The following is a 27,671-nucleotide window of genomic DNA, read 5'->3' on the forward strand; positions in this document are numbered from 1 at the left end:
CGGACTTAGGAACATCAAAATGACTGCTGTGTTCATTATTGCACCGAGAACAGAACACCACAATCGCTTAGACGCCATTCTGCTCATAGACAGCTCCAGCGTATATCAACAATGACGCGGACTATGATTGACAGCTCACTCACGAGCAAGGGCGGGTCTGTGTTGAAACACTGCTGTCAATCAACCATCGTGGGAGGGGCGTCCGACCGTGTGACGTCACACGGTCGAACGGCTTGATTTGAGACAGGGTAAAACAAATAAGGAGATTAAAAAAAAAACACTGGATGGATTTTTATCATTTTATGATGGTTGTGTACAGGCACTGCTAACACACATTTCAGTACAATCAACTTGTAAAAGTGCATGTATCATTATATGACCCCTTTAAGCAAGTTTAGTTTGAAAAAAGTTTAATAGTAAATAAGACACAGTTAGACACTATTTGAATAAAATAATAATAATAAGAAATATTTATTTGCAACAATTGTTGAAGCGCTGAATGCTGCACGCACGCGCAGCGTTGTCAAGGTAACATTTTGTCCGTCATTCCCTTCACCAAGGGAGTTCCAAACGCTTATATGAGACAGTAATGCCCTACACCCTTCAAAGAACACACTTCAAGGGCTCTGCCCTTCGAAGGGAGTAGGGCATAGGGATGCTCACTTCTGTTTGGAATTCGCCCAAAATTCAGTGTTTAAACCCTTTTTGAACACTCCCGAACACCATACGGTAACTGTTGTACTTCGGTGTAATTTGCATACACATTTATTTCTGAAATTCTGGGAAGTATTTAAAAGAACAATACTTCATAACTGCTCCACCACAGCGACTGGGAGCAGAAAGAGAAGAAAAGCACACAAACATTCGAAATGGGTCTTTATTAGGCAGCAGCAGGTATGCAATACAATTTTTTAAATGTGTATTATTAACAGATATATACATAACTATATCGCGTATACTATGATTATATAAAACTATAGCGTTTCTATTTTCCTATTTTTGATTTAAATAATTAAATAATAAACAGGATTAGACTATAGGCTATATTATAAAATATGCTTGGAATAATAAGAATATATTTTCCATAAGTATTTTTAAATACATTTTACACAATAATAAGAATACATTTGTAAATATAATAAATTTTATTTACAGCAAACAATCATGTGACTGGCCATGTGAGCAGCGATCCCGGGTTTGTAGGATCACAAAACTCACTCCTCCACTGTTAATAAATGTGATTAAAATTTTATTTTATTTTATTATTTTTTTTTTAATACAGACATCCATATGAGAAACAATTACCGTCCGAATCGGGCTTAAGACCTTGCCAGTTCTCCACGTTTCAGTGCTTTTGTGGCTGGTGGTTACATGGTTTACTTGTCTAGTGTTTAAAATATTAGCCTTGGCTATTTTGGGCACATGTGCCACAGCGCAGCTTCTCCTATCGTGTGAGGTTGACCTTTTGAATATGATATAGGTCTTCATGTTGATTCATTTCTGACAGTGACACATGAGACACCACTGATCAGATGCTCAGACAACTTGTAGTAATGGAAAATGTGTTTCTAATGACATTAGCAGCACCATTTGGGAGAGATTGGAGTTCAAGATCTGTTTTCATGGCCGTAATGCAAAAGTGAAGTAATCTGATGCACAAAGATGACCCAGAAGGTCCTATGACATCAACATGTAAACAAACACTGCTGTTTGAAAGTTGGTAAGAAGGGTAAATGACCTAGATCTGTTGTGTGTATTTAGGCAGAGGCCGTTGTCTTTGATAGCTCAACAACAGAGCAACTGAAGCCCATATTTGCCTCCTTATGAGTCACCACTATATGAAATTACTCGCATTACATCTCCTGTTGTTTTAATTTTGCCCATGTGTGTTATAATGAGTGCAGTAAGAGTGCGGAAATCAAAAAATAAAATGCCCACAGATGTACAAAATAAAAAGGTAACACCAGGGTGGCTTAAAACCTTGACCCAACAAGTCATATTTTGTACTCAAGGACTGAATTTGTTTGCTGACTGACCATGAAAGATCAAGGGACTGTCAGTGGCAAATGTAGAGATAAGCCGCTAATAAAAAAGGGAGAAACATAGTCCCTTATCCAAATGTTTTAACTTTCACCCATTCCCTGGAGTAAGTCTTTTACTCTTGACTCATCCCCCCCCCTCCCTCCCCCCCTTCCTGTTGTCAAATTCTCAGCGTAATTGCTAAAATTATGAGCAGGGGTTACTCAATCCAATGAGCTCCTGGTCTGTTTCAAGCACACTTAAGGAAGTAACTCTCCCCTAAATTCTTGTATTCAGGAAAGGTTCACCTTGTCCATCCAATTATGTTTGTTGGCACAACACTGAGTAACCGTTATGTAGTATGCAAGACTAGATTGGTGCATCTGCATTTAAAATATTTATCTGAAATGTCTTGAAGATATACTTTTCCCATTAATATTCAAAGAACAATTTTTTTTTCTTCCAAATTTATTTGTTTGTTTGTACCTACTTGACATTTACAACAATCTGTGCTGTCAGACATTTTATGATGTGGTACTATGTGCTAATAATAGTGCACTGTTTAGTCACTTACTCAGAGCAATGCCTGCAAAGTGCATAGTATAAATGCACAAATTGAGATGCAGTCTAACGATGTGTTTACATTGTTGTGGCCTGAGCCTTTTCAGTTTAACAAAGCATGCATCTTTCCAACTGTTATTGCTAATGGTGTTTTATGATTCATAAGAACGAGTTGTACATAACTGTAAAATACTGTATACTCTAAAGAGAACTGATGCTTTGCCAGGCTGCAGGCATTCATGTTTTCTATTAGTGGTGAAATTGACATTAATTATTCCTACTGTTGCTGAGTGTTTTTAAATGGTTTGCGAAATGTGAAATGTACCTCTGATATAAAAAGTGATCTTATATGATTATGTAACGGAGTGCAGTTTCACTTTGACCCTGCCTGAGGGAGAGAAACTGAATGAGGAAAAACAAATGGTCGACCAGGGAAAGTGATTGATTGATTGATTTGATTTATTTATTTATTTATTTATTTATTTGTTTGTTTGTTTGTTTGTTTGTTTGTTTGTTTGTTTGTTTGTTTGTTTGTTTTATTTTCAAAGATGAGTGCTTTGTTTTTGGCTATCAGAGAATCGTGTCTAAGAACCAAATTCTTCAAATAAATCTGTTTGATCAAGTATCTCCTCTAATATTATACTCATTAGTTTCCAGGCAACACGGCAAAATCCCTGTCCAGCATTACTGATTGAGTCAGTGTTGGGCACTTGGAGATGTCACATTGTTACTAATCTGCTCAAACAGCATGGCGTATGCACAGGTCCTTCAGTTAGGAATACATTTCCGTCTGAAAACTGATTGCAGTTATGCGTGGGACAACAAGCCCTTCTGATAACAGAGAAATGGACGTCACTCTCTAGGACTCTTCACATGACAACTACCTTCTCTTCTCTGGGTTCAGAAACAGCAGTGATTGTAAATTGTCTTTCCAGGAGCCTTTTAGAAGCTGTTTTTTATTTTTTCACAGCATACTGTCCTTCTTTCACTTTCTCAGTCTTTTCCCTGTTTGTTCTTATTTTTTTTATGTGATGAAATCATGAAGTGATACACTAACAAAACAGTAATGTGGTACTGCCATGATTCACTGATGACATCACATCGTAATGCCATGGTACTATGCAGTTACATGCTATTTATATGGTATGCCAATATACCCAAGATATCCTAAGATAAGATTTAATATCATCATTGTACATGTCTAAGAAGCAAAGATGTCTTAAGCTATTTATTTCTTTGCTATCACTTCTGATCAAATTTGATCAATAATTTGTCCTTTCTGAATAAAGGTATTTGCTTCTTTTAGAAAAAGCTCTTACTGACCCCAAACTTGTAAATATGCTAATCAGTACTGATGGTATTACCATCAGATACATCACTGTATCGTGCATTCAGGATATCGGTATTCTTTTGTCTGCTATAGGCACTTGTGTGTTGTTCTCAGCACAATGCAAAGTTAATTCTGCCGTTTTTGTTTCTTTATCATTTGCGGTGCAGTTATTTTCCACACCGATGGACTCGGAGAAGTGACTTCCACTTCAACTGTCTGGTTCTCCTGAATACACTTTCCTGATGCTATGCTCAGCTGCTTTGAAATGAGAAACACCTGCAACAAAACAACTTAGCTTCTGTTATATCATTATTTTCCCTGTGTGTTATGAGTTGTCTAATTCAAGAATTCATTTCAACTATTCTCACACAGGCCATGCAGCTATGTTTTTTTTTTTCTTCTTCTTAACCCACCTGAAAGAAACAGCTGCAAATGCAGTTTTATGAAAGACACTCATATTTAATAGATGTTATTTTGTTTTTTTTTATTTTTTATTTTTATGGACTATGGAGCTACACTCAAAAAAAAACAAAAAACGTAGCTGTTTGCTCAGTTTACTTGAAATAAGCTAAAATAACACATCTTTAGTTTTTTATTCTGTTGGCATTTGCACTCAATTTTATTATAAATAAAATTACATTTGTGTTTGGGTTACATTTAATCATTTGTATTGCATTGACTGAATCTGGGCAGTGGATTTCTAGTTCCCAGCATGCTTTGCATAGGGACAGATCAGGAGAATAAATGTTGAAATTAAGTGCCCTTTAATGTGTTTTTAGTAAGGGGAAAGACTTAAAGTTTGTTGTTCAGTTATATTTGACATTTAAAAGTTTGTTTGTTGATTTTTGAGGTTACTATTATGGTGAAGTGTAAAGCTTGTGGTTAGGCTGTGGCTTATGGAATGCCAATCCTGCCATAATTATAAATAAATAAATGTACAAAGAAATGTGTAAAAAAAAAAAAAGCAAAAATAAATAAATATACAAAGAAAAGTAAAAATGCAAAAATAAATAATTTATAATTTTATTTCATGCATTTCATTTTTTCCCTTGTTTGTTTTGTTTGTTTGTTTATTTATTTATTTATACATTTATTTCCACTTTTTTCACATTTATGTATTTATTTATTTTCACTTTTTTTATTTATACATTTCTTTGTCTGTAGGGTAATGAGGAGGGCGTGTTTTACCTCAGGAATAGCAATTGAGCCAGAGTAGGCGAGGGGTAAGCTTTGAGGCCACAGTGACACCTTGTGGTGCCCAAACGAAGTACAAGAAGTATAGCCTACATGATGCACCAGTTGATAGTGTGGGATGAATGATTTAGACGGGCAATATGGCAAATCTTATCACGGGTTATTATTTCAGTTTCACGTGGGGGGTTGTTTGGCTGGGAAGCGTGCAATTTGCAGAAGCTCGCGAAACCGTGCAGTCGCTTTCTTATACGCACTGTTTTTTTAGGTTTCACTTTCAACGCATGTTTCCAAGATTCGGAATAGGAGGCATCAGTTACTGTAGAAGATTTGTCACCTCGTGCCACTTCTCGTGTGGATGGTCACCACATCAACTGATTATTATGGGTTCTCTTGGTGTAGACACGGCTTTAGATACGGATTAATCACACGTCTTAGGCTGGAAATATCCTGAATTAGGTCAAACAAAACGCACGCACACGCACGTCATGCATTGAACATACAAACAGCGCCTGTCGTGTGCCCTCAGCTTTTTGAGCTAACTGCGTTTTTTTTTTTTTTTTTTATGTTACCAAAAACCAAAAACAACATTGACATCATCAGAAACAAACCCATAAACTGATGTCCAGGGCCATATAAACCTTCAAATAAAGTCAATAAATGGCTTCTACAGTTTTGCTAAATCAAAGACGGCACCGTCCACGGAACTGTGTGTGCACTAAAATTTTCAAAAGCGCAATTCTAAAAAAAAAAAAAAAAAGAATAATGATGATAATTATACTCTTGGACACGTCAGCAAATTTAGCAGCTTGTAGACAAAGACAAACTCATATTCAGCTGCTGGCAGCTCTCCCCTTTCTTTCTTTCTTTCGCTCTTTCTTTCTTTTGCTCTTTCTTTCTTTTGCTCTTTCTTTCTTTTGCCCTTTCTTTCTTTCGCTCTTTCTATCGACATAGAAATGTGAAAAAGTGTTGGCCCTCTTCCTGATTTTTTTTAATTTTTTTTTATTTAATGTTTCAGATCATCAAACAAATTTAAATATTAATCAAAGATAACACAAGTAAACACAACATGCAGTTTTTAAATGAAGTTTTTTATTATGAAGGGAAAACAAAATCCAAACCCACATGGCCCTGTGTGAAAAAGTGCTTGCCCCCTAAACCTAATAACTGGTTGTGCCACCCTTAGCAGCAACAACTGCAATCAAGTGTTTGTGATAACTGGCAATGAGTCTGTTACAGCGCTGTGGAGGAATTTTGGCCCACTCTTCTTTGCAGAATTGTTTTAATTCAGCCACATTAGAGGGTTTTCGAGCATGAATGGACTGTTTAAGGTCATGCCACAGCATTTCAATTGGATTAAAGTCCAGACTTTGATTTGGCCACTCCAAAACCTTCATTTTGTTTTTCTTGAGACATTCAGAGGTGGACTTGCTGCTGTGTTTGGAATCATTGTCCTGCTGCAGAACCCAAGTGCACTTGAGCTTGAGGTCACAAACTGATGGCCAGACATTCTCCTTCAGGATTTTCTGATAGAGTGCAGAATTCATGGTTCCATCAATTATGGCAAGTCATCCAGGTTCTGAAGTTGCAAAGCAGTCTCAGACCATCACACTACCAGCACCATGTTTGACTGTTGGTATGATGTTCTTTTTATGAAATGCTGTTGGTTTTACGCCAGATGTAACGGGACACACACCTTCCGAAAAGTTCAACTTTTATCGCATCAGTCCACAGAATATTTGCCTAAAAGTCTTGGGGATAATCAAGATATTTTTTGGCAAATGTGAGACGAGCCTTTGTTCTTTTTGGTCAGCAATGGCTTTTGCCTTGGAACTCTCCCATGGATGCTGTTTTAGCGCAGTCTCTTTCTTATTGTTGAATCATGAACACTGACCTTAATTGAGGCGAGTGAGGCCTGCAGTTCTGGGTTCTTTTATGACCTCCTGGATGAGTCGTCTTTGTGCTCTTGGAGTAATTTTGGTAGGCCGGCCACTCCTGGGAAGGTTCACCACTGTTCCAAGTTTTCTCCATTTGTGGATAATGGCTCTGACCATGGTTTGCTGGAGTCCCAAAGCCTTAGAAATGGCTTTATAACCCTTTCCAGACTGATACATGTAAACTATTTTCTCATCTGTTTATGAATTTCTTAAGATCGCGGAATGACATGTTGCTCTTTAAACATGCTTCACTTTGTCAGACAGGTTCTATTTAAGTGATTTCTTGATTCAACAGGTCTGGCAGTAATCAGGCCTGGGTTTGGCTAGTGAAATTTAACTCTGCTTTCTAAAATAATGTGGTTAATCACAGTTCTTTCATGATTTAATAGGAGGGGGCAATTAATTTTTCACGTAGGGCCAGGTAGGTTTGGACAGCTTTTTTCCCTTAATAAATGAAATCAGCATTTAAAAACTGCATTTTGTATTTACTTGCAATTATCTTTGTGTAATATTAAAATTAGTTTGATCTGAATCTTTTAAGTGTGACAAATATGCAAAAAGTTTACAAATCCGGAAGGGGGCCAACATTTTTCACACCACTGTATGTTTTGTGTGCTGTGCTTTTATTGGGTAGGTCATGCAATAATAGAAATTAGTGGTTCATATCAATGAGGTGCTGCAGCTGCTGGGAAATCAACCCTGGTTGTAGAGTAAATTAAGACACTGTGGAAAATATATTTTAATAATATAATTGACCCTTAAAAAGGCCAGTGAAGACATAGTTAGTGATATGCATGATACGTTTGGGCGTGAGGTTGCTGGTTCTCATTTCGAAATTATATAAAATATCCAGGGTTGGATTTAGTTTATAATTTGGATTATTCTTGATTAAATGCAACTTCAACTATTTCTGAAGTGTTTCTTGTTGGAAAGTACTCTCACCAGAATGTTTTTCTGTTGGCCTATGTTTTTCTTTCTTCTTTTGTTAAAAGCTGTCAAATTATTAAGCAGTGTCCCATGTAGGTTTTTTCCGCCTGTATTTTATGTGGTGACCACTGGGAGGTGCTCTCGGAATATATTTTTCTTTCTTGGTTTTCTTCCCTGACGCCATGTATGTTGCAAAGTGAAAGTAAAAGTTAAACACAAGTTTGTTGCATTCTAACAGCAAAGAGTTCCATGTCTTTATTTAAAATCAACACTTTTTTTTTTTTTTTTTTTTTAAATAAAGACCACCACTTTCTCGTATAACGCAGTGAAGCAGCCCCTGCATAGAGTGAATAATCGATTCTCGAGTCATCGATATCAACCAATTCAGCACCTGTTAACGTCGCACGTAAGGTATACCTTAAGCAGCCTCCTAAGGTATAGTTCGGGGAACACGCCTAGAACAGGTACACCTTTAGTTAAGGCATACCTTTAGAGTCTTCGTAGAGTGCTAAGAGACAGCGTTATCAGGAAACTCAGCCCACTGGACTGCAGTAGATTTTGTGAGACACTGTAAATGTGTTTTGCCTGCAACTCAAGGCACTTTGGTCACTGAAACCACACAGCTGTTCCCCATACAAAGAACTGAACTCCACATATCTGTCCTTCATAGTCAGCCAGACTGCAAGGAAAGATGGTTTATGTCGATGTTTTCTGATGCACACCTTTTAATCCTCTTAGAAAGTTCAGGACTGATTAATCTGCTTGAGTTGTGCTGTAATTATATAACTTTCATATCTGTTTGTATGAAATCCTGATGAAACAAAGGTGTAAATCCCAGGTAATCTTGTTCTAAAGTTGATATAAAAGGAGGGGTCAGAGAGAGATGTATTAAAGCTTTAGACTTCACAAAGTCCCAAAATGAACTTTGTATTGGCTGTGATCTGATCTACAATCAGGGATCAGAGGCATAATAAAATGTACAATAAAATTGTAACTCATGCTTCACCTCTGTCCCACAGAAATTGATTATAGTGTAACTATGAGTCATAGTTTAACCGTCTACCTGGCCAAAATGCATGATGGTTATTATTTTACAACTTTGTTGTTATTATAGATGGACTGTTGAGATAAGTAAAGAAACTTTGGCGTGTGACCAATTACCATGTCATGTTTATCAACATTATTTCACGACCGATTCGTACGTATTTTATGAGGTGGCTAAATTTTGTACGATTTGTCTAGACCCCAGTGAGGGGGTAGGTTTAGGAGAGAGGTTAGGGGTGGTCCATCGTACAAATTCCTACGAATTAGCAACTTTATGAAATATGTACAAATTGCCACGAGATTGAGTTGTGTTTATATGTATGGCAAGTCATAAAGAGATGTTACCACCTCATGAAAACACCGTAGTGAGTAATACAATATGAGCTCCTCTTCTGCAGGCACAGTTTTTGTTTGCTGTTGGTGTAGGCTTGCTTTAAGTTATGAAGTCATGCAGTAGGCTTACTTTTGTTTATATTACATGACTGACTATTTCTTGTTGATTTTTATAGATACTTATGTTCATAAAACGTTAGTGTTCCTCTCTATGTGCAAAATAGACATTTGTCTGATTCATAGTCAGCAAATTTGGATTTAGCTCAACTCAAAGACATTGAAATAATGGAGACAGTAGATACGTTATTTACTTTATATAGACTGAGTTTATATCAATCAGTCAGAATTCTGTTCTCAGCCAAGCAGGATTGTTGTCAAATAGGGTCTTTATGTATGTATGACGTATGAAATGTATGTGGTTTTTAATCATGTACGTACATACACTTAGTTTTTATTTGGTCTTGAAAAAGAATTATGTAATTTTCTATAAGAGTTTAAATCTCTAGCTCTAAAAATGTTATGTGATGTAACCAAGTCAAGAGGAAACTTTTATGAAATCTTTTCAATTATTATTATTTTTTTTAAATCTTACATTTTAATGAGGCTATTTTCTGTTTTGTAATACCAGGACTGTTGTTTCACCCTGACATATTTGACCTTATGACCCTTAATTTAATTTAACTTAACTTAACTTAACTTAACTTTAATTTAATATTTTTTTTTTTTCATATTTCACAGAAGTGTACAGCAAGTCTAATAATTATGATATCCTATCCTTCTTTTGTAGTTGGTATTAAAGCAGTCAAATTTTTTTGCTGTAGGGAAAACATTGTATTGTTTTGAACACAAACCTTTGCTTTCTATGCATGATTATATCGCATCTTAGCCCATTTTGGCAGAGGAGCACACAATTTTGTGGTCTAGTATGTAAAAGGGCTGGTGGAAGTACTGTACAGGGGTATTATGCTTAAACCCTCTCCATGCAGTTTGTTTCTGCACAAAAAACTGCATTTATTTACATACCAATCATTTTGATAACCTTATGGGCATATTCTGCAAATAATTTCTAAAGGTTTAAAGAGCAAAAATTGTTTCATATTTTATTTAATAGTGACAAGCATTTTCCAGAAATAATGCAGTTTTTAAAAAACCTGTCCTAATGTTCGAAACCTGTCCTAATATGTATATACACAGACATTGTGGATGTTTATAAATTTTGGAAGGGTGATCCATGAACTGGAGAGACGCTGAGCTTTGCTGTCAGCATTGGGCATAAAGCCAGATTGCTCCAGGTGCTTCATTTAATGAATCATAAAAAAATTGCTTTTGCCTTTTCATGAGTATGCCTCATAGCTCTTCATCAGAATTTAGAGTAGTTTAGCTTTTCATAAGCTTACATAAAATAACATAATAAATAACATAAATGCAGGTTAAGATGAGAAAAATATTAGTTGCAAGCCTTACTTCTTTTGTGTAAACTTGGCTGTAAGGCACATTTCCTCCTGTTCCAGCTCACCTTGACTTGTCTTCCTGAGCACTTTGGCAAATGTATTTGGGTCAGAATGTTGCGTTGTGAGGGTTGGGATGCCCATAAATTATGACATTTATCTTACTGCTCAATATGTGATACATTCAAGAGTGCAAAACTTCCTTGCTTAGTATGCTTCCTATGCTTCCTATGCTTAGCTCAAGTCTTAAGCAGGTTCTTAAGTGGTAAATGTGGTGTTTGAAAATGTTGACTTATTTATTTTTACTCATATGTCTGATCCTATTGCTCAAACTCTGAATTATGGTGCTAGCAACACCAAGGTCATGCAGTTTATAAGTCATGTTGGATAAATTCATTTGCAATAAGAAGCTTAAATGTTTTAGAAAGTTTTTATCAAACAAAATACATAGTCTACACTTTTTTTGGTATTGTACAACATTTCAGAGAGACTGTGGTGCCAGTATTTAAATGAGCTGCCAATTTATAGCAAACCGTTTTTTAGCTAACTTTTTATTTTATTTATTTTTTTATTTATTTATTTTTTATACATTTTACCTGCTCCAGTCAGAAGTTGCCTCCGGGTCAAGCTGAAAATCTTTGGCTGGAATAGTCTCATGAAGCTAGACTTGGTCCAGTCTTCCTGTCCAAGATTAAACATGTGACGTAACCAATCTGTACTGCTAGACTTCCACTTCCTCTCATAGGTTCTAAATCACTACTACCAAAACACTTTAAAATTCAACTGTGTAGGGTTATTGTCTCAGAGTTGTCAAGCAATATATATTTATTTTAAGTTCCGTTACATAGTTATTACCAGTGCTATGTATGGATATGTGATATGCCACATGCATTTTACTGGTCCCAGTTGGAGGTGACCTCAGTGTGTAGTATCACAAATCACTTTCCTCAAAGCAGAGGCAGTTCCCTTCCAGTTAGAGAACACACTGGGCCTCCATTTGTTTACATTCTTGGGGAGGAACCTCTTCCTCTACTCTTTCATTGTTGCACAGCGAGGTGCTACTCAGCTCTGCCAGCCTTTCAACTCTTTTTGACAATGGAAAGAAAGAACGTTTGTTATACGGCATGGTGTAGTGTTTGTGATGGCAACAATAGCAAAAAAAAATATTTTTCTTCAAGGCCAAATGTTTACTGTTTTGGAATTGAGTTTCACGTTCAGTGTAAGTGTATCTTTATACATAATATCCTTTAAAACAGGGATGTCAAACTCCTGGAGGGCTGCAGCCCTGCAGAGTTTTGTTCCAACACACAAGCCATGTAGTGTTCAAATAAGCCTGAATGAATTGATTAGCTAGATCAGGTGTGTTTAATTAGGGTTGCATCTAAACTCTGCAGGGCTTCAGCCCTCCAGGAACTGAGTTTGACACCCCTGCTTTAAAATCATACACACAATAAAAATGTATATTTCAGAAGGACAAGGAATAGTAAAATTACTTGAATTACTCTGCAGTCTATCTGGTAAATGAATGAACACTGCAAGTGGTGCAGATCGCTCACCCTTCCACCCCATAAAACAAATCAGAATAAATTAAAAAGCAAGAATTATATGTGATTGCTCTTGGTACGTGCAGCACATGCAGCCGTATGTTTAGAATGATATTTTGGGCACATTGGGTTGGCATTGAATTTTATTTATTTATTTTGAAGCTCCAGGTTTGTTTTGCTTCTTAGAACTGCTCAATTTTGCCAAAATTTTGTGATGTGTATATCAACATGACTTTGGGAAGATTCTTAGCACATATTGGGTTGCCAAATGCACATTATAAGCAACTGAAACCCCGAGCAGATGCAGAGATGAATTTGTGTGGAACAGCATTTACTGTGAACTGAACCAGATCATGAGCTGCTCATGTTTAAATGAACAAAGTGCAGTGCATATTTTAATTAAATTCCAGAGTATGCAGTATAGTGCAGCACAATCTTCAAATTGCAAATTTTGGTTTTATTTTGATTAATCTGCTTTGGTAATAAACAGTTTGTTGTCTTGGATTTCTCCAGTGACATTTCCACTAACGTGTTTATCATTTGAGGTAGAAAAAGCCCTCAGATGTGTTTGCTTGTCTAGAAAGATTCTATCTGTACGAGAAAAGGGCTTGTTTTGTTCAGTGAGTGCTGGAGTGGGTGAAGAGGTAACCTCAAATGAACTGAGAGTGGAGGAAAATTTGTGGGTTATATAACATGTCATTTTAATTTTTAAAATGCTAATTATTATGATGATAACACAGGGGATTTAACAGTATCAAATGCAACATTAATAACGGTTCATGCTGAGATTGAAAATTCAGTCAAAGTGAGTTGACTTTAATGGGGTTGAAAAATAAAGAGTGACGTCAGCCAAAAGGCAAGGCGTTTTAGAGCTGGAATAAGTTACATTATAATGAATGTACTGATGCATTGTTAGCAATGGATATGCAGCCATGTGTTAAATATTTCTGTAAACACTGCAGTGCTATTCCTCATGTGATCTTTATCTGTAATGGTTCCCAGATTGAACTCAATGTTGATCTCATCTCTCTTTCAGCCGGATAACATCCTCTACCCACCCTCGATGCCCTTCCGCAAGTTCAGCAACCCAGAGGTTTCTCATGGCTCCAGTTTAGCGCTGAAATTTAAACGACAACTCAGTGATGATGGCAAACAGCTCCGGAGAGGAAGTCTAGGGGGCGCTCTTACAGGTAACACCCTGACCTTTGTGTACAGCCAGATTTAAAGAGTCGGGGTGTAACGGTTCAACTTAATCACAGTTTAAATAATCACGGTTTCGATATTCAATATGTTTGCTATGTTTAGGGAAAAAACTATACTGTCAAATAAAAATAAAGAAAATAAGAACAAATAATCTACAAGCAGCTGCAAAAATAAATACAAAAGAGTAAAGATACAAATAAAATAAACGGTGCTTTTCAGGTTTTCACTTCGCATTGAGCAAAAATGGCTGGTCTGTCCAGGTTTTTTTCCCCATCGCTGTTGTTGTAATGTATTGGGAATCCAGAATGCATATCCAAAAACAGAAACATACATTAGCCGTACTCTGCCTGTTTTATGTGGTGTTGTTGTTTTTTTACAGAGAACCGTTACATCCCTTGTAAAGAGGTTCATATCGGGCAACTTCATATTTTTATAATCCATGATGATAATGCATTTCATTTGAAATGAACGGCAGAAAAATAAATATTAGATAAACTATGAACATTTTTCATTCCTGTTCTTTTCTCAATACACTGTAAATAAATTTGGCCTAATTTAATTTCTGTAAATTTGTGTAAACAGTTCTCTTGTGGCAACTGTTTACTAACATTGGCTTAACAGAAATAATATAATCAGCCAATAGGAAAATTTAGTTTACCAAACAATGTTATTGGTGCAATGAAATATTTAAAATTGTAGTAACAATTGTTTACTTCTCACTGCCCCCCACCAAATATTAAAAACAGAAATACATAAAAAAAAAAAAAACAACCCAGAAAAAAAAAAAAAATCTTATTTTGAACAAGAAAAAAACACTGAATACATTCAATAAATATCTGCATAACAGGATGTCTTGATTAAAACAATAATAAAAAATACAGTGTACTGTTAAATTGCAAGGATTGTTGTAGAGTGAGGGGAACTAAAAGACAAACATGCATATAAAACAAATGAATTACTGTATAGTGGCATTCATTAGAGACATAATTTATTATAAATCTAAACAAATTTATTTAAACAGAAACTAAAAATATCAGCGTATGGGAAATGCACTATACAAATAAACTATTTGCTTGACATGTTTTGTTTGCTTGACATTATTCTCATTATATAAGTAATTCCAAACCGATAGGAAATTATTTTGTCTTTGGAACACAAATTAAGATATTTTTAATCAAATCTGAATTTTTTTTTTTGTCCATTTTAAAAGTCTGTTCTCCTAAGAAACTGAGAAATCAAAAAAAAAAAAAAAAAATTCTCATATAAACAATAATTAGCCATTCAGATTTGTGGAGGGACAGAATTTAATTCTCTCAGGTTTCAAATTATCCTTTTGTGTTCTGAAGATGAGAGAGAGAAACAGAGTGTTTGAAATAGGGCTGTCAAACGATTAATTGTGATTAATCACATCGAAAATAAGTTTGTATCTACAAAATGTGTGTACACACAATACATAAGAAAAAATATATATTTTTAAAATGTATACATGTATATAATAAATATATACAGTGCACACACATTATGCAAACAAACTTTTATTTTGGATGTGATTAATTGCAATTAATTGTTTGACAGCCCTAGTTTGAAATGAACAAAATGGCCAAATATTTCAGAACATATAGTGCCATTTTGATTTTTAATACTTTTCTTTTTTGGATTTGGTTCTTCAGAACTTCATTGTGCTGTTTTCATTAGACTGGACATTGCAATCACCATATTCGACTACATTCCGTGTCAATTCAATGTCAGTTCTCTTTTAAATGTTACACATTTAAAACCCACATTTGGTTTCCGACCACTGAAAATGGGTAATATTCAACAACTGAGATTCCACACAGCCACACTGATTCCAATATCTCTGACAGTGAACAATATAGGTCCTTGAAAATGAAGATTCAAAAGCAAAGGTTATTAGGAACCGTAATCTAAAAAGATATTAAGATAACTTTTATACTTGAGTTAAATGTGCAAACTTTGGGGGGGAAAAAAGAATATTTATGGGACTCTGTTATGTTCTATGCAATTCTTTTGATGTAGGGAAACAAGATACATTTCGAGTTCTCTTCAATAGAAATAAAGCATTGTGTATGCAAAGTGACCCACATTTGGTTTTTGACCACTGAAAATATTTACATATTGAGTTTCCAATATTGCTAGAATGGAACCATATAGAGCCTTAAAAATGAATATGCCTAAAGGAAAGTTTAAGACCCAAAATCTAAAAGATCATTAAGATATCTTTTAAAACTTCTTGAGTTACAGGCATGCAAACTTACCACTGGCATGCAATGCAACAAAGATTGCTAGTCAACAGATTTTACTAATAGATCTACCAGTCTCTGTGTAAAAATAACATAATGATGCTGCCATCTTTCTAGTCATTTTTACCCCCCTGTAATCTGGCTCCGAATCCCAGGTGAAAATGCTCATTTTGATGCCCCCATGACATTTAATATTTTGGTTTTCATTACTATACGTGTTTATATTTATTTAGAAAAAAAAAATTGACAATCTAAAATTTGAGCCGGGGAAGATTCTGAAGTTTGGTTGATTTGACACACAATGACCCTTCTGTTCTATTTGATGTTTGTCTTGCCGTTTCCCGGGGTCTGACATGTTGAATCGGGTATATAGGGCACAATGTTGAAATGTGCTGAGGGTGTCTAGCTGGCATTTCCTTAGTTCTGTGGATGATGACTATGTGGAAGCTGTTTCGCATTGAGCAGGAATTGCAATTTTCCTCCTACGTGTCCTGTTTTTTTGACCTGGCTCTGTGACCATGTAGAGCCCACAAACACATAAATATGGGTTAGCAATAGGTTGTCTGGGAGACGATGCTATAGCTGAACTAAAAGTGTCTCTCTTTTATTAGTTAAAGGATCCTCTCTCATCTCTCCTACACCGAAAACTGCAAAGTGATCCTTTCTCCTCAGTTTTTTGTCTATTTGAATCAATCCAATTCAATTCAGTTTTTGTCTATGTACTTCTAAACGCTATTATTTTTTCCATTACTCTGTAAACCTTACAGCAGTGAGGTTTTGTACTGTTGCCAGGGAGAAGATTGTTCTGTATTTAGTATTAAAGGACAAACAGCTGCTGCTTCATAAAGGGCATTAGAAATTCAGGCAACACTTAATCCTGAAGAACACTTGAAAAATAAAACAAACTGAAGAGCAGGACAGATACGCATGGACAAACACGTAATGCAAATGGTCAGATAAATCCATTTTAATCGCATGGAGAAGTTCTGGTTAATACATTTGATTGCATTTTGTATTTGTAATAATCATCTGTTATATTGTCTTGACTCAAATTAATTGAAATGAACACTATGATGATGCTTTTGTCATGGCCTTACAACCCCTGCTGTTCTCTCCTTTTCTTTTTTTCCCCCCAGTTTTGTCTTGCTTTGCATGGACAAGCACCACTCACATTTTGTTCAGAAAATGTTAAATTGTACTCATTTTACCAGTATTTTACCAATCTCCTTGCTACAGTAATGCATTATTTGCTATGTAAGCAGTTATTTGGAAATAACACATCAAATATGTGCTTCTCTCAGACAGCCTACAAAACCATTTCAAATAACGAGCTGCAGTTGTACGCAGCACCTAATGCACCGTGAAAACAATTCCTGAAATATAAGATCGCAAACGCGTAAATTGATCATATTAAACTGTATATAATTTGGTTCTAAGAGAGATAATTTAGTCTGACACAACTTCTCAGCCAACAAATTACATTTGGTATGGCAGCTCAGTGTTATGAAGGTATATTAGATTATCAATCAAAACTCTGAACAGATCGACGGGGGGCTGGAAAAGGATCAGTCAAGGTGAAGAGGCCGTCCACAGTGCTGTGATATGCTGTGACATGGTGTGAAGGGCTCGAATAGGAGCTGAATGTTGGTCTATTGCAGCTTCTTTCTGTTTTAGTGGATGTGTGAAGTCAGTTCTCCTCAAGTTCATGCTAGTGTCCTAGCAGAGTTATTGCAGGAGTAGTTCATCTCATTAATTATGAATATTACGCACTAATATTTGACAAATGGTGTATATACAATAATAATATGGACAAATGTCCTTATTTTGAACAGTAGGGAAAAATAGGGTCAGATGCCCCACTGGGCAATATGTGCATCTCTGGAAACTGGTGGTTTGTGACACTTTTTTAATTAATTTTTTTATTATTAATTTAAATTTGAATTGGGTGTATACATTTTAGATTTGTGGAGTAATGGTTTTTATTTTGAAGGGAAATGCGTAAGGTGCCCCCAGAATTGGCATAGAAGGCCCAAAGTGGCATGTTGCTGCTAGTGTTATAATTTTATTAAAACCAATAATTGAGTGGCTAATTTGGTGAAATCATTCAGTTCTTATTCACAGTGTTGCTGCCATGACCTATTGTACTGTACCTTCAATAGAACATATGGGAAGATAAGTATATTCATATGATTGCATGTAAGTTTGTTTGCACAAAAGTTATTGTCATGTTGTTCCAAAACTGCATGACTTCCTTTCTGCTGTTTATTTTGAAATAAGACATTTTGAAGAATCTTTCAACAACTTTGGACCCCATTGACCATTATTGAATAGATTAAGAAAGAAGCACTGAGACATTTTTCAAAATATAATCCATTGTGATGCACAAAAGAAAGTCAGTCATACAAGTTTTTGTGTTTAAACATGCATTTTAATTTAAGCTCTGCATTTTTAGTACATTGTTTCATGCATGAGATGCTGCAAAAGATACAACATGCGAGTGTAAAGCCCGAGAGACACTGCACAAAGACTGGCATCGTGAAACAATCGTGGTGAATCAGAAATCGTCACGATTGTTTCACGATGCCAGTCTTTCGTCTGGGACAGCCGAAAATTGTTCAGTGTGTCTCGGGCTTAAGTCAAACGTATCTGTGTAGTGAATTGTTTACATAAAAAAAACAATGGCAAAGCAGCACAGTGGAGTGTGTGAACAGTTCCTAAATGTCCAAATGTTTTTGTGCCAGCCATACATAAAATCAGTGTGTGCATTCACACAAATGATGTGCTATCTCACTGGACAGTATGACTTTTGCTCTTAGCCATTCACATGTCTATAGATGCAGTCATTTGGGTCATGTTGAATGCCATGTGTTTGTTATGACATGTCCATTATGATGCACCAGTGAGTCATTGGCTAGATTAGTTAACACATTAACCTTTAAGAACCTGTTTTGTTTAGTATGCTACCACAGTACATTTTACTTACAGATATAATGCAATGTTTAAATATAAGTAATAAAATGTTTACTCTTTGTTTTTTACTCGCATACATCTTTTATTTCCCTCCCAGGGAAGTACCTGCTGCCATATGCCTCAACCCTGCAGACATGGTCAGCTACTGGCTCAGAGACCACCAACCTGGTGCGCATGCGCTCACAGACCCTTGGCAAATCTGCACCCTCTCTCACAGCCAGCCTGGTCAGTATACCACAATCAAAGTTTAACCTGATATCACATGGTAGATTCCCCACTCAAACACTAGGGAGCACTGCTGCATCAAACTGCGAATAACATATTTTGGCCTGTTCTGATGGACTCTGTGATGAAGAACCATTTAATTTCCATACAGTTGTCTAGCAGGATATTGCTTTTATAGCATGTTGCAGAAACAAAAAAATCAGGCATTTGGCGTGAAATTAGAACAAAGTCTTATGAACTGATGAGATTGATTGATTGATTGATTGATTGATTGATTTATTGATTGATTAACTTGTTCTGACTAACTGAAAGATCAATTTGGAAAATATTAGCCCAATAGTTAATTAGAAAAATATATAAAACTCAATCACAGTTAAAACATTATTTTACTGATTTTCTATGGGGTGGGAGGAAGGGTTGCCTCTGGCCTTGTATACCTCCCACTATACCCCCCATGCATACAGTTCCCAAAACACATTGAATGACAATTTGTGGTACCAAACATGGTTCCAGTTTTATGAACAGACATGTCACACCTGCTGTCAGAATCTACTTAGCTTTATGCGTTTTAATTATTTTTAACAGTGTTAGACTTATCGAGTTATTTCGCAGAATGTCCCAGCTGCTCTATTCCTTATAATGAAAGTGGTCACCCGAGGCTGTCAAACTCCATAAAAGCACTGCATATATTGCAATATTTATAAATTGCTCAATATAAAGAAATTCAGGATTGTAGCAAGTTGGAGAAGCAGTCTGGATCAGTAAAATTGTAAAGTTTCTTTTGTCGGCTTCAGTTTTTTTGTTGGCTGCATTGTTCACCCAAAAATTACAATTCTGTCATGATTTGCTCAATCTCTTGTCATTCCAATTCCATAATACTTCTGTTAATCATCGGAACACAAATGAAGATATTTTTACAAATATTTTCATTATTTTTGTCCATCCATGATCTCCATGCAACTAAAAACTAAGCCTTGTTTGATGCATACAAACCAATAAAGTTTGTTCATGTGTGTCAAGCATGCATGGTTGAGCTTCTGTTTACCATATTTAATGTATCCTATGCATGTTAAATTAAATCTTTTAAAAACTTGTAAATTAGATCGGTTCATTAATGCAATTATATCTATTTAGAGGACTAAATGGTTGGATTCCTATAGATTATTTTTTTTAATGTTTTTATGAGTTTTTGTTAATGGTTTCAAGGACTTTCAATGGATGGACAAAAATGAGATGGGGATACTTAAAATATCTATTAAATATCACTTTAATATATGTAAAGTGATGAAGTCTAATGATAGTCAATAAATGAGGATCTGTTTTCTTTTATTTCTTTCTTTTTTTAAGTTTAGATGGTGTGAAGTAAATAACTAATTATTTAATACCAATGTTTTTTATTTTTTTCAATTATAAATTGTATAATACCTCAGCATTGCTCACTGGAAAAAAAAAAATCACTAATCATATATACAAACTTAGTACATATTTTTAGTTTGTCTGCAAGACCTAGCATTGCCTAAGAGGAGCTATGTTGATGTTAACACAGCCATATTCCTATTCCAATTTTGGGACCAAATATCTTCAAGATTTTGAAACATTATTTTTGTCTGTGTTGAGCTGGAAGCTGTGATGATACACTGAGAAACTGCCATGTCTTATTTGCCTCTCCTGAGCTGTGGCAAACAGAGGTCCAGGTTCCATGTTGGGCGCCTGATTGAAATTAATGAGCGCAGAGAGCAGGGTCAATGCTGCAACAAACAGAATGTCATTTACTTAGCTGCCGTATCCGATCTGCTTTCATTGTGGCCTCCTGGGTTTCTCTCCCTCTTCCCTGCTGAAATAAACAGCCTTTGACCAGCTTAGATAACCAGTTAAAACCATACTCCTGGTTTCCTGTATTAGGTATGCTGCTGAGGGTTGGAAAACAAGAACCAATTTTTATTCAGAACCAGTTCTGTTAAAATAAAAATAATACTAAGAAGAAATAAATGAATAATGCTGGAACAAATGCTTCTTATTACATTTGGTCCCATTGTTGGTTCTTGTCTCTTCAGTGAATGACTCATGATTTTTAATTTTTTTTTTTCTCTCCAGTGTGGACAGAACACTAAAGTAGTCCATTTATAGCACAGTGCAATAGAAATGGACTCCAGACTGTGAGCTTTCAGACTGGACATAATATGATTCTTGAATGTGATTTATTGAATCCATCAAAAACAGTCTAATGGATCACAAAGTTACTAAATGGGTCTGGTTTTTGACTTGCTAAACTGCATTTATCATTTTCATGATGTCTTGAAACGGTCAGAGAACTGTTACTGTGTTAAGTGTAGCACCAGCCTTTGGGGTTGAGGACTTTTGGGTCTGGGGCATTTGAAACTGGGCACAAGATTTAGTCCTTCAAACTTGAGGTTTGCCACTTTCAAAAAAGAAAAAAGTGTTCCTTTGGATAAAAGTGTCTGCTAAATTAATACACGTGAACGTAAATGTGCAATGCAGAGAGACTGAAGTGTAATTGGAAACTTTTCACCATGCCTTAATGCTATTTTTCAAATGTCTCTCTTTTAGTTTTGTTTTACCCCTTTCCCAGACTAAAAACTTCTACATTTAAATACTTCAATTTGAAGAAAGATTTAAATGTTCATTTAATATTGAAATATTCATAAATATTTTCTAATTAATTTTCAGGAGTCATTTCCATCACAACCAACAATTTCTAATATTTTATGCAAAAAAAAAAAAAAAATTGTGCAGCATTTCCAATAAATCTGTAGTTTTGTGCAAAATATGAAAGAAAAAATAAAATAAAATCTTACAATAATGAAATATTTTCTGTGTTTAGGATACTAGAAACTGCTGATTACTCTTTCCAAGATAAGGGAGTCACTGTTTTATTCCAAAAATGTAACGCATGTAATTTACACCATTATATACCATTACAAAATGATAGTGAACATAATATATAATGTGAGATTTCGGAAAAAAGTCATAATTTCCTGTTTGTGTGTGTATGCAGTTGCTTTAAAAAAAAAAAAAAAAAAAAAAGAAAGAATCGTTAATAGAATTGTGTCTCTCTCTCTCTCTCTCTCTCTCTCTCTCTCTCTCTCTCTCTCTCTCTCTCTCTCTCTCTCTCTCTCTCTCTCTCTCTCTCTCTCTCTCTCTCTCTCTCACACACACTCTCTCACTCTCTCTCTCAGTGTCTGGTATCATCTCAGCTGCTTTGGCTTTATCAGGCCGTTTACATGACCCTACTTCTAAATCGGCCTCCCTGAAAATCAATGATGGCGGGGCCTTCCCGCTTTGCGTTTACTCCCATTGAATTGCTAATGGTCTTTTCCCCTGCGCCATTCCTGCGCTATCTTTTTGGATGTTCCCCCTCCTGCAAAATACAAAGGGAAGGAGTATGTCTTGGGAATGTTAACGCTGTTTAGTGAAAACGAGTGCCTGTGGAGTAGGCTGACGGTTCATATGTGACCTTGGAAAGATATTCCTCACACACAGAGGGAGCTTATCTGTTTTCCCTTTGTAAACCTCATGTGGAGGGTATATGGGTTTTTGCTTTGGTCTGTTTGGATATTCAAGAAATTTGTAAATTGTATGTGTTGTTGGAGTCAGTTGGGATGAGATAAAATGTGGTTTTGTTGGTTTTTTTCTTCAGTGATCGTGGTAGATATCTCCGTTTTATCAAGGGAATTTTGTGTTTACAGTGCTTTTTGCTTTTTATCGAGTTCTTCACACGAACTCTTAGAACAAACAGTTAAACAAGAAAAAAATGGATTGTGCTTCAGCGGAAATATATTTGTTTAGAGGTATTGTGGTTTTGCCTGTGTACATCATCTTAACAGGAAATACTATATAACCAGATGAACCGTTAAAGGGATAGTTCACCCAAAAATGAAAATTCGGTCATTAATTACTAATGTCGTTCCAAACCCGTAACACCTTAGTTCGTCTTCAGAACACAAATTAAGGTATTTTTGATGAAATCCGAGAGCTTTCTGACCCTCCATAGAGAGTATGTAACTGATTTAGCTCACTTTTAGCTTTGTATTAACACTTGAGTTGAAAAACGCCCCAAAACAGTCATTTTATTTATACAGTATTAATGTGTCTGCATAAACATACAGTTGAATACTATATTAGTGTGTCGAGTTGCGACATTGCATAGCAACCGTAAACAATCTTTAGTCATGCAGTATTTACACTGGACATGTGAGACATGGCTCGACGTGCTGAAATGAAATCACTCCTATTACAGTCAATTTTGCTGTCTACACTGGAAGCACCCATCTGTTTGCAAAGTAGGCTATAGTTTTCTGTTATGTGTTGGACTTTGTAAATCGTGGTGGATATACAGTGGTGACACGTCTTTACTGGTTGACACATTTCTGTTGTAGGCGTAACTGGAAAACAATCATATGACATCACAAATAAGCTTTTTTTTTTTATGTAAACCATGGAAACCATTTTCTTGTGGAATACACAAAGAAATATTACATAATGAACAAATGTTGAACTCTGCTCTTTTTTTATACATTGAGAGTGGATGGTTACTAGTGACCATCAAAATGATTAATGCATTTTCATCCAAGACTTCTAAAGCAAGAAACTATATACATGTATATGTATGTGTGTGTGTGTGTTTATTTACTTACTTACTTAATTAATTAATGATTTATTTATTTACACACACACACACCTTGCCACCCTAGCTGTGAAATCTGAATATTATTTAGCATGTTATGTATAAATCTGTGTTCAAACCGCTAGGAGAGCTTTTCAGATATGCCCACCACCTTTTTCTCTTCAGTTTCTTTACTATGGGATTTGTGCTCCATAAATCAAATTGTCCCAGCAGACCTAACTCTGTCATATCTGAAACTGATGAATTATGCAATTTATTAGAAAGATTTTGAATCGACTCTGTGCTCTTTTGGCAGGTCCGCTTAGGGCGATTGCAGTTTTTATTAGGATCCAGCGGTAGTCGCACATGGTAGAATGCAAATTATGACTACAAAGGGATTGTTTATTAGTTATGACACTGAGTCACCAGAGTTAAAGGTCCCCTTAGAGAACATTTTCATCAGTTCCCAAATCCTGTCTGAGCTATAAGGAGATGTTTGGATAAATTATATTATATATTGTATTATATATATGAATAGAATACATTATATTATAATTCTATCCTTACAATAATTTGCGACGTTAACAATAGTTTGAGGCAAAATACCACGAGTCTACTATTATTGTTAATACTGTAAAACTAAATTATTAAATTGTATTAAATTTAATAATAAATCATTTATGATCTCCAAAGTTCTACGGTTTATAATAGAATTTTGGTGGAAATTAGGGATTAATTGGTGCTAAAATACTGGTTTAAACCTAAAAGCTCATTATTTACATGTGGTTGATAACCAGTAAATAGACAATATTCAAGTTCTATGTTTTAAGAAATCATTCACAACCCTATAATGCGCAGTATGATAGAATGGATTTTCATTTATAGATTTCCTAAAGATTACATTTTAAATGTGTTGATACTGTAAGAATAATTAAATATACACTATAAAATAACTATCATATATATTTTATATATATATATACATATATACATACACTGTATTTTCTAGAAAATAAGTTGCATGTGACTAAGTCACCAGGTTAAAATTATTATAATTTTTTTTTTTTTTTTTTTTTTTTGAAAGAGAAAGAAAGAACCCTGATAAGTCACATCAGTGTATAAATCACATTCAGAATTAATGTAAAATACCAGTAAATAAAATGTTTATAAACAACCTTTTTAAAGACAGTAGTTTCCCTTTCTTCACAGCAAATCCTTTTCATTATTAACAACATTTAAACTTTTTTTTTTTAAAGCAAAACAGAAACTACCAAAATGCGCTGTTTTGCGTGCTTGATGTTAATTGCATTATTTACTTAGTTGCTTTGGAATAAGTCACTGCATGTTTTAGTAAAAAAGTGAAAATATGGTAGTATAATAAGTAACTAAAACCAAACCTCTGTTGTGCATCCCTTGTAGAAATTACCTTTATCATGGACCAGAGCAGAAATTTCTACAGTTGTCTTACAATTTTACACAAAAGTATGTTTATTAAATATTTTGCTTTGATGTTATATAGCTTGAGGTCTTTTATTGCCTGGCTTAAATCCAAGAGGAACTTGTCATGTGGATGTTTGCTGAGACACTGCCAGCACTTCACCATCTGTGTAGTTCAGAGTTTTTTTTCTACCACTTAAATTGTTTTCGTATTTGTAATAGTATAGTGCAAAGTCCTGACTTCATGTAGGTTTGTCCTCTCCTCCACCTCAATCTATTTCTCCCTTCAGCGAGCATTACAGCTCGTCATGGTGCACCATGAAGCCCTTGTGTTTTCATGCTGATTGTGGACCTGTTGAGCCAAACAAATCTTAGCCAGATCCACTGTAAGAAATCCAAAAATCTGATCTTAGAACAGTGTGAAGTTTTAACCTGCTTCTGTCATGGCGTCTCATCTGTCCTGAGCATGATTAACTCTGACAGGAAATCAATACAACTCCTCCTGGCCAGATATGGAGATAAGACATCATAATCCTGATGTTGGGGCTTTGTGGCCGTGAGACCCTCTTCATTATTTTGGCCAGAGATGTCCTTTACTGATAACAGTGTCTTTTGTCTTAGCCTGTTTTCTGAGCCAGAACCGCAGGGCAGGAAGAATAACGTCACTCAAACCAACAGCCTTTCAGGTTTTATGTTTGTGCTTTTAATGCTGTTGTTTGATTTGACGGCATACTGGTTGGTATTTTGGTCATTTTAAAATTATCTACACTTTTTTTTTTCTCTCTCTCTTTATTTATTTACTAAATAAATAAGTAGCTTTTATTGAAATTCTGTTATTTACACATCAGCATTGCATTGGTCATTTGCCACCTAACCCTCTGGAGATATCAGCATTTGGCATTGAAAACTTCATAGCCACTTGCCATTTGTGTTTAAAGTTCAATGCTTTAAGTAGGACTTAAAAGAACCTTCTAAGTGGTGCTGTCCTTTCTTGTCGCATTTGTCGCTGTGGTACATGTCTGTTTTTCCTTGACTTTCAAAATCATCTCGAGAGGGTTATGAGAGGTGAAAGCCTCGTTTAGTAAACCTGAATTGAATTACAGACATGCTGCATGTCAGTGTGTACACTGGGAGACGGCAGTTAAATGGGAACTGTCTTTCTGATGAAGTGGGAGCAGTTGGGATGTTGAACCCTTGACTCACTGGCCCGTTCCATTTTGAAATGGTTTTCTATTGAAATAGCACTGCATTAACCATCAGGTGAAATATGACATTGTTTGTCATATTCTCCAACCTTCAAAGTGTTATAAGATGGTGAGATATTTGGAATACGAGCAATAAAAGTGAAATAGCTAAGTGCAAATTTTCATAAAATTATATCTAGGGCTGGCAGGTATTGCCAAAATAGTAGTAGTAATAATAATAATAAATGATTTCCACACTGTAAAGTTGAGGGTGACAGAGGGTGAAAAAGGTAGGTGTGTGTATGTATGCAATATTCTGGGGGAAAACAGTGTGGAAACTGTCTGTATGTGTATATGTATCTCTCTCTCTCTCTCTCTCTCTCTCTCTCTCTCTCTCTCTCTCTCTCTCTCTCTCTCTCTCTCTCTCTCTCTCTCTCTCTCTCTTCTCTCTCTCTCTCTCCTCTCTCTCCTCTCTCCTCTCTCTCTCCTCTCTCTCCTCTCTCTCTCTCTCTCTCTCTCTCTCTCTCTCTCCTCTCTCTCTCTCCTCTCTCTCCTCTCTCTCTCTCTCTCTCTCTCTCTTCTCTCTCTTCTATCTATCTAATCGTGTGTATGTGTCTCTTATATTTATATCTGCATTTATTTATTATATCTGCTGCTGCATTTATTTATTGGCATCACTGGAATGATTTATATTTTAATATATATCAAAATCGAAAACTGTTCTGTTATTTTACAGTATTACTCAAAAAAATGCAGTCTTGGTAAGCATAGAGACTTCTTTTAAAAACACCTATTTATTCCAAACTTTTGACCGGTTGTGTAGCAATAAACAGAAATGTATGCCTATCAATTTTACTAAAAGTGCTACTAAAAATTTTTAAATTGATCCTTTGAAATATACCTTTTGAAATGTTTCACAAAAATGAACCAAACCTACAGCACCAACTTGAATGCCATTTTAGCTACTGAAATTTAAATATGCTGTTAAAAATCATAATGTTCACGAAGCTTGAATCTAATCTGGTGTGATGGGTTTAGAAAGCAGTGGCAGTGTTGCTTAAATTTTATAATGCCAGGTCAAGGGTCTTAATTGTGACATGTTGATTTGATACAATCGTGTAATATGATATTTAAGAAAGTGATTCTATTGCATGACGTCATTGTGATCTGATGTGATACTCATACTGCAGGTGCTCTGTGGTGGCCGTCAGGTTTACCCTTGGTGTTTGATGTGTCAGTAAAAGCGTGCTGTTATCAGGTCTGGTGGGACAGACTGTGACTGGAATGGTTTCAGGTCTGTGAAGCAGCATTGTGTGTGTGTGTGTGTGTGTGTGTGTAGTCTCTGCAGGCCTCTGGCTCATATCCTTACACCCCTGACAAGACTCGGATGGGCTAGAATGGAGCCCGACCTCACAGGTCACTCAATCAACCTT

The 27,671-nt window shown here is 35.6% G+C and overlaps 1 protein-coding gene across 5 annotated transcripts in view; it reads left to right on the forward strand.

Moving 5' to 3' along the window:
- The window catches only part of mast4 (microtubule associated serine/threonine kinase family member 4), a 110,923-nt gene that overhangs the window by 16,552 nt on the left and 66,700 nt on the right, over positions 1–27,671 (forward strand). For all 5 annotated transcript variants that reach the window (XM_058777582.1, XM_058777583.1, XM_058777584.1 and 2 more), the window contains exons 2-3: positions 13,371–13,524; positions 18,866–18,993. In XM_058777582.1, coding sequence (XP_058633565.1) covers positions 13,371–13,524; positions 18,866–18,993 — 282 coding nt within the window. The remainder of the gene's footprint in view (positions 1–13,370; positions 13,525–18,865; positions 18,994–27,671) is intronic.

The sequence above is a fragment of the Onychostoma macrolepis genome, chromosome 05, assembly GCF_012432095.1.
Source record: "Onychostoma macrolepis isolate SWU-2019 chromosome 05, ASM1243209v1, whole genome shotgun sequence".
Lineage (NCBI taxonomy): Eukaryota > Metazoa > Chordata > Actinopteri > Cypriniformes > Cyprinidae > Onychostoma > Onychostoma macrolepis.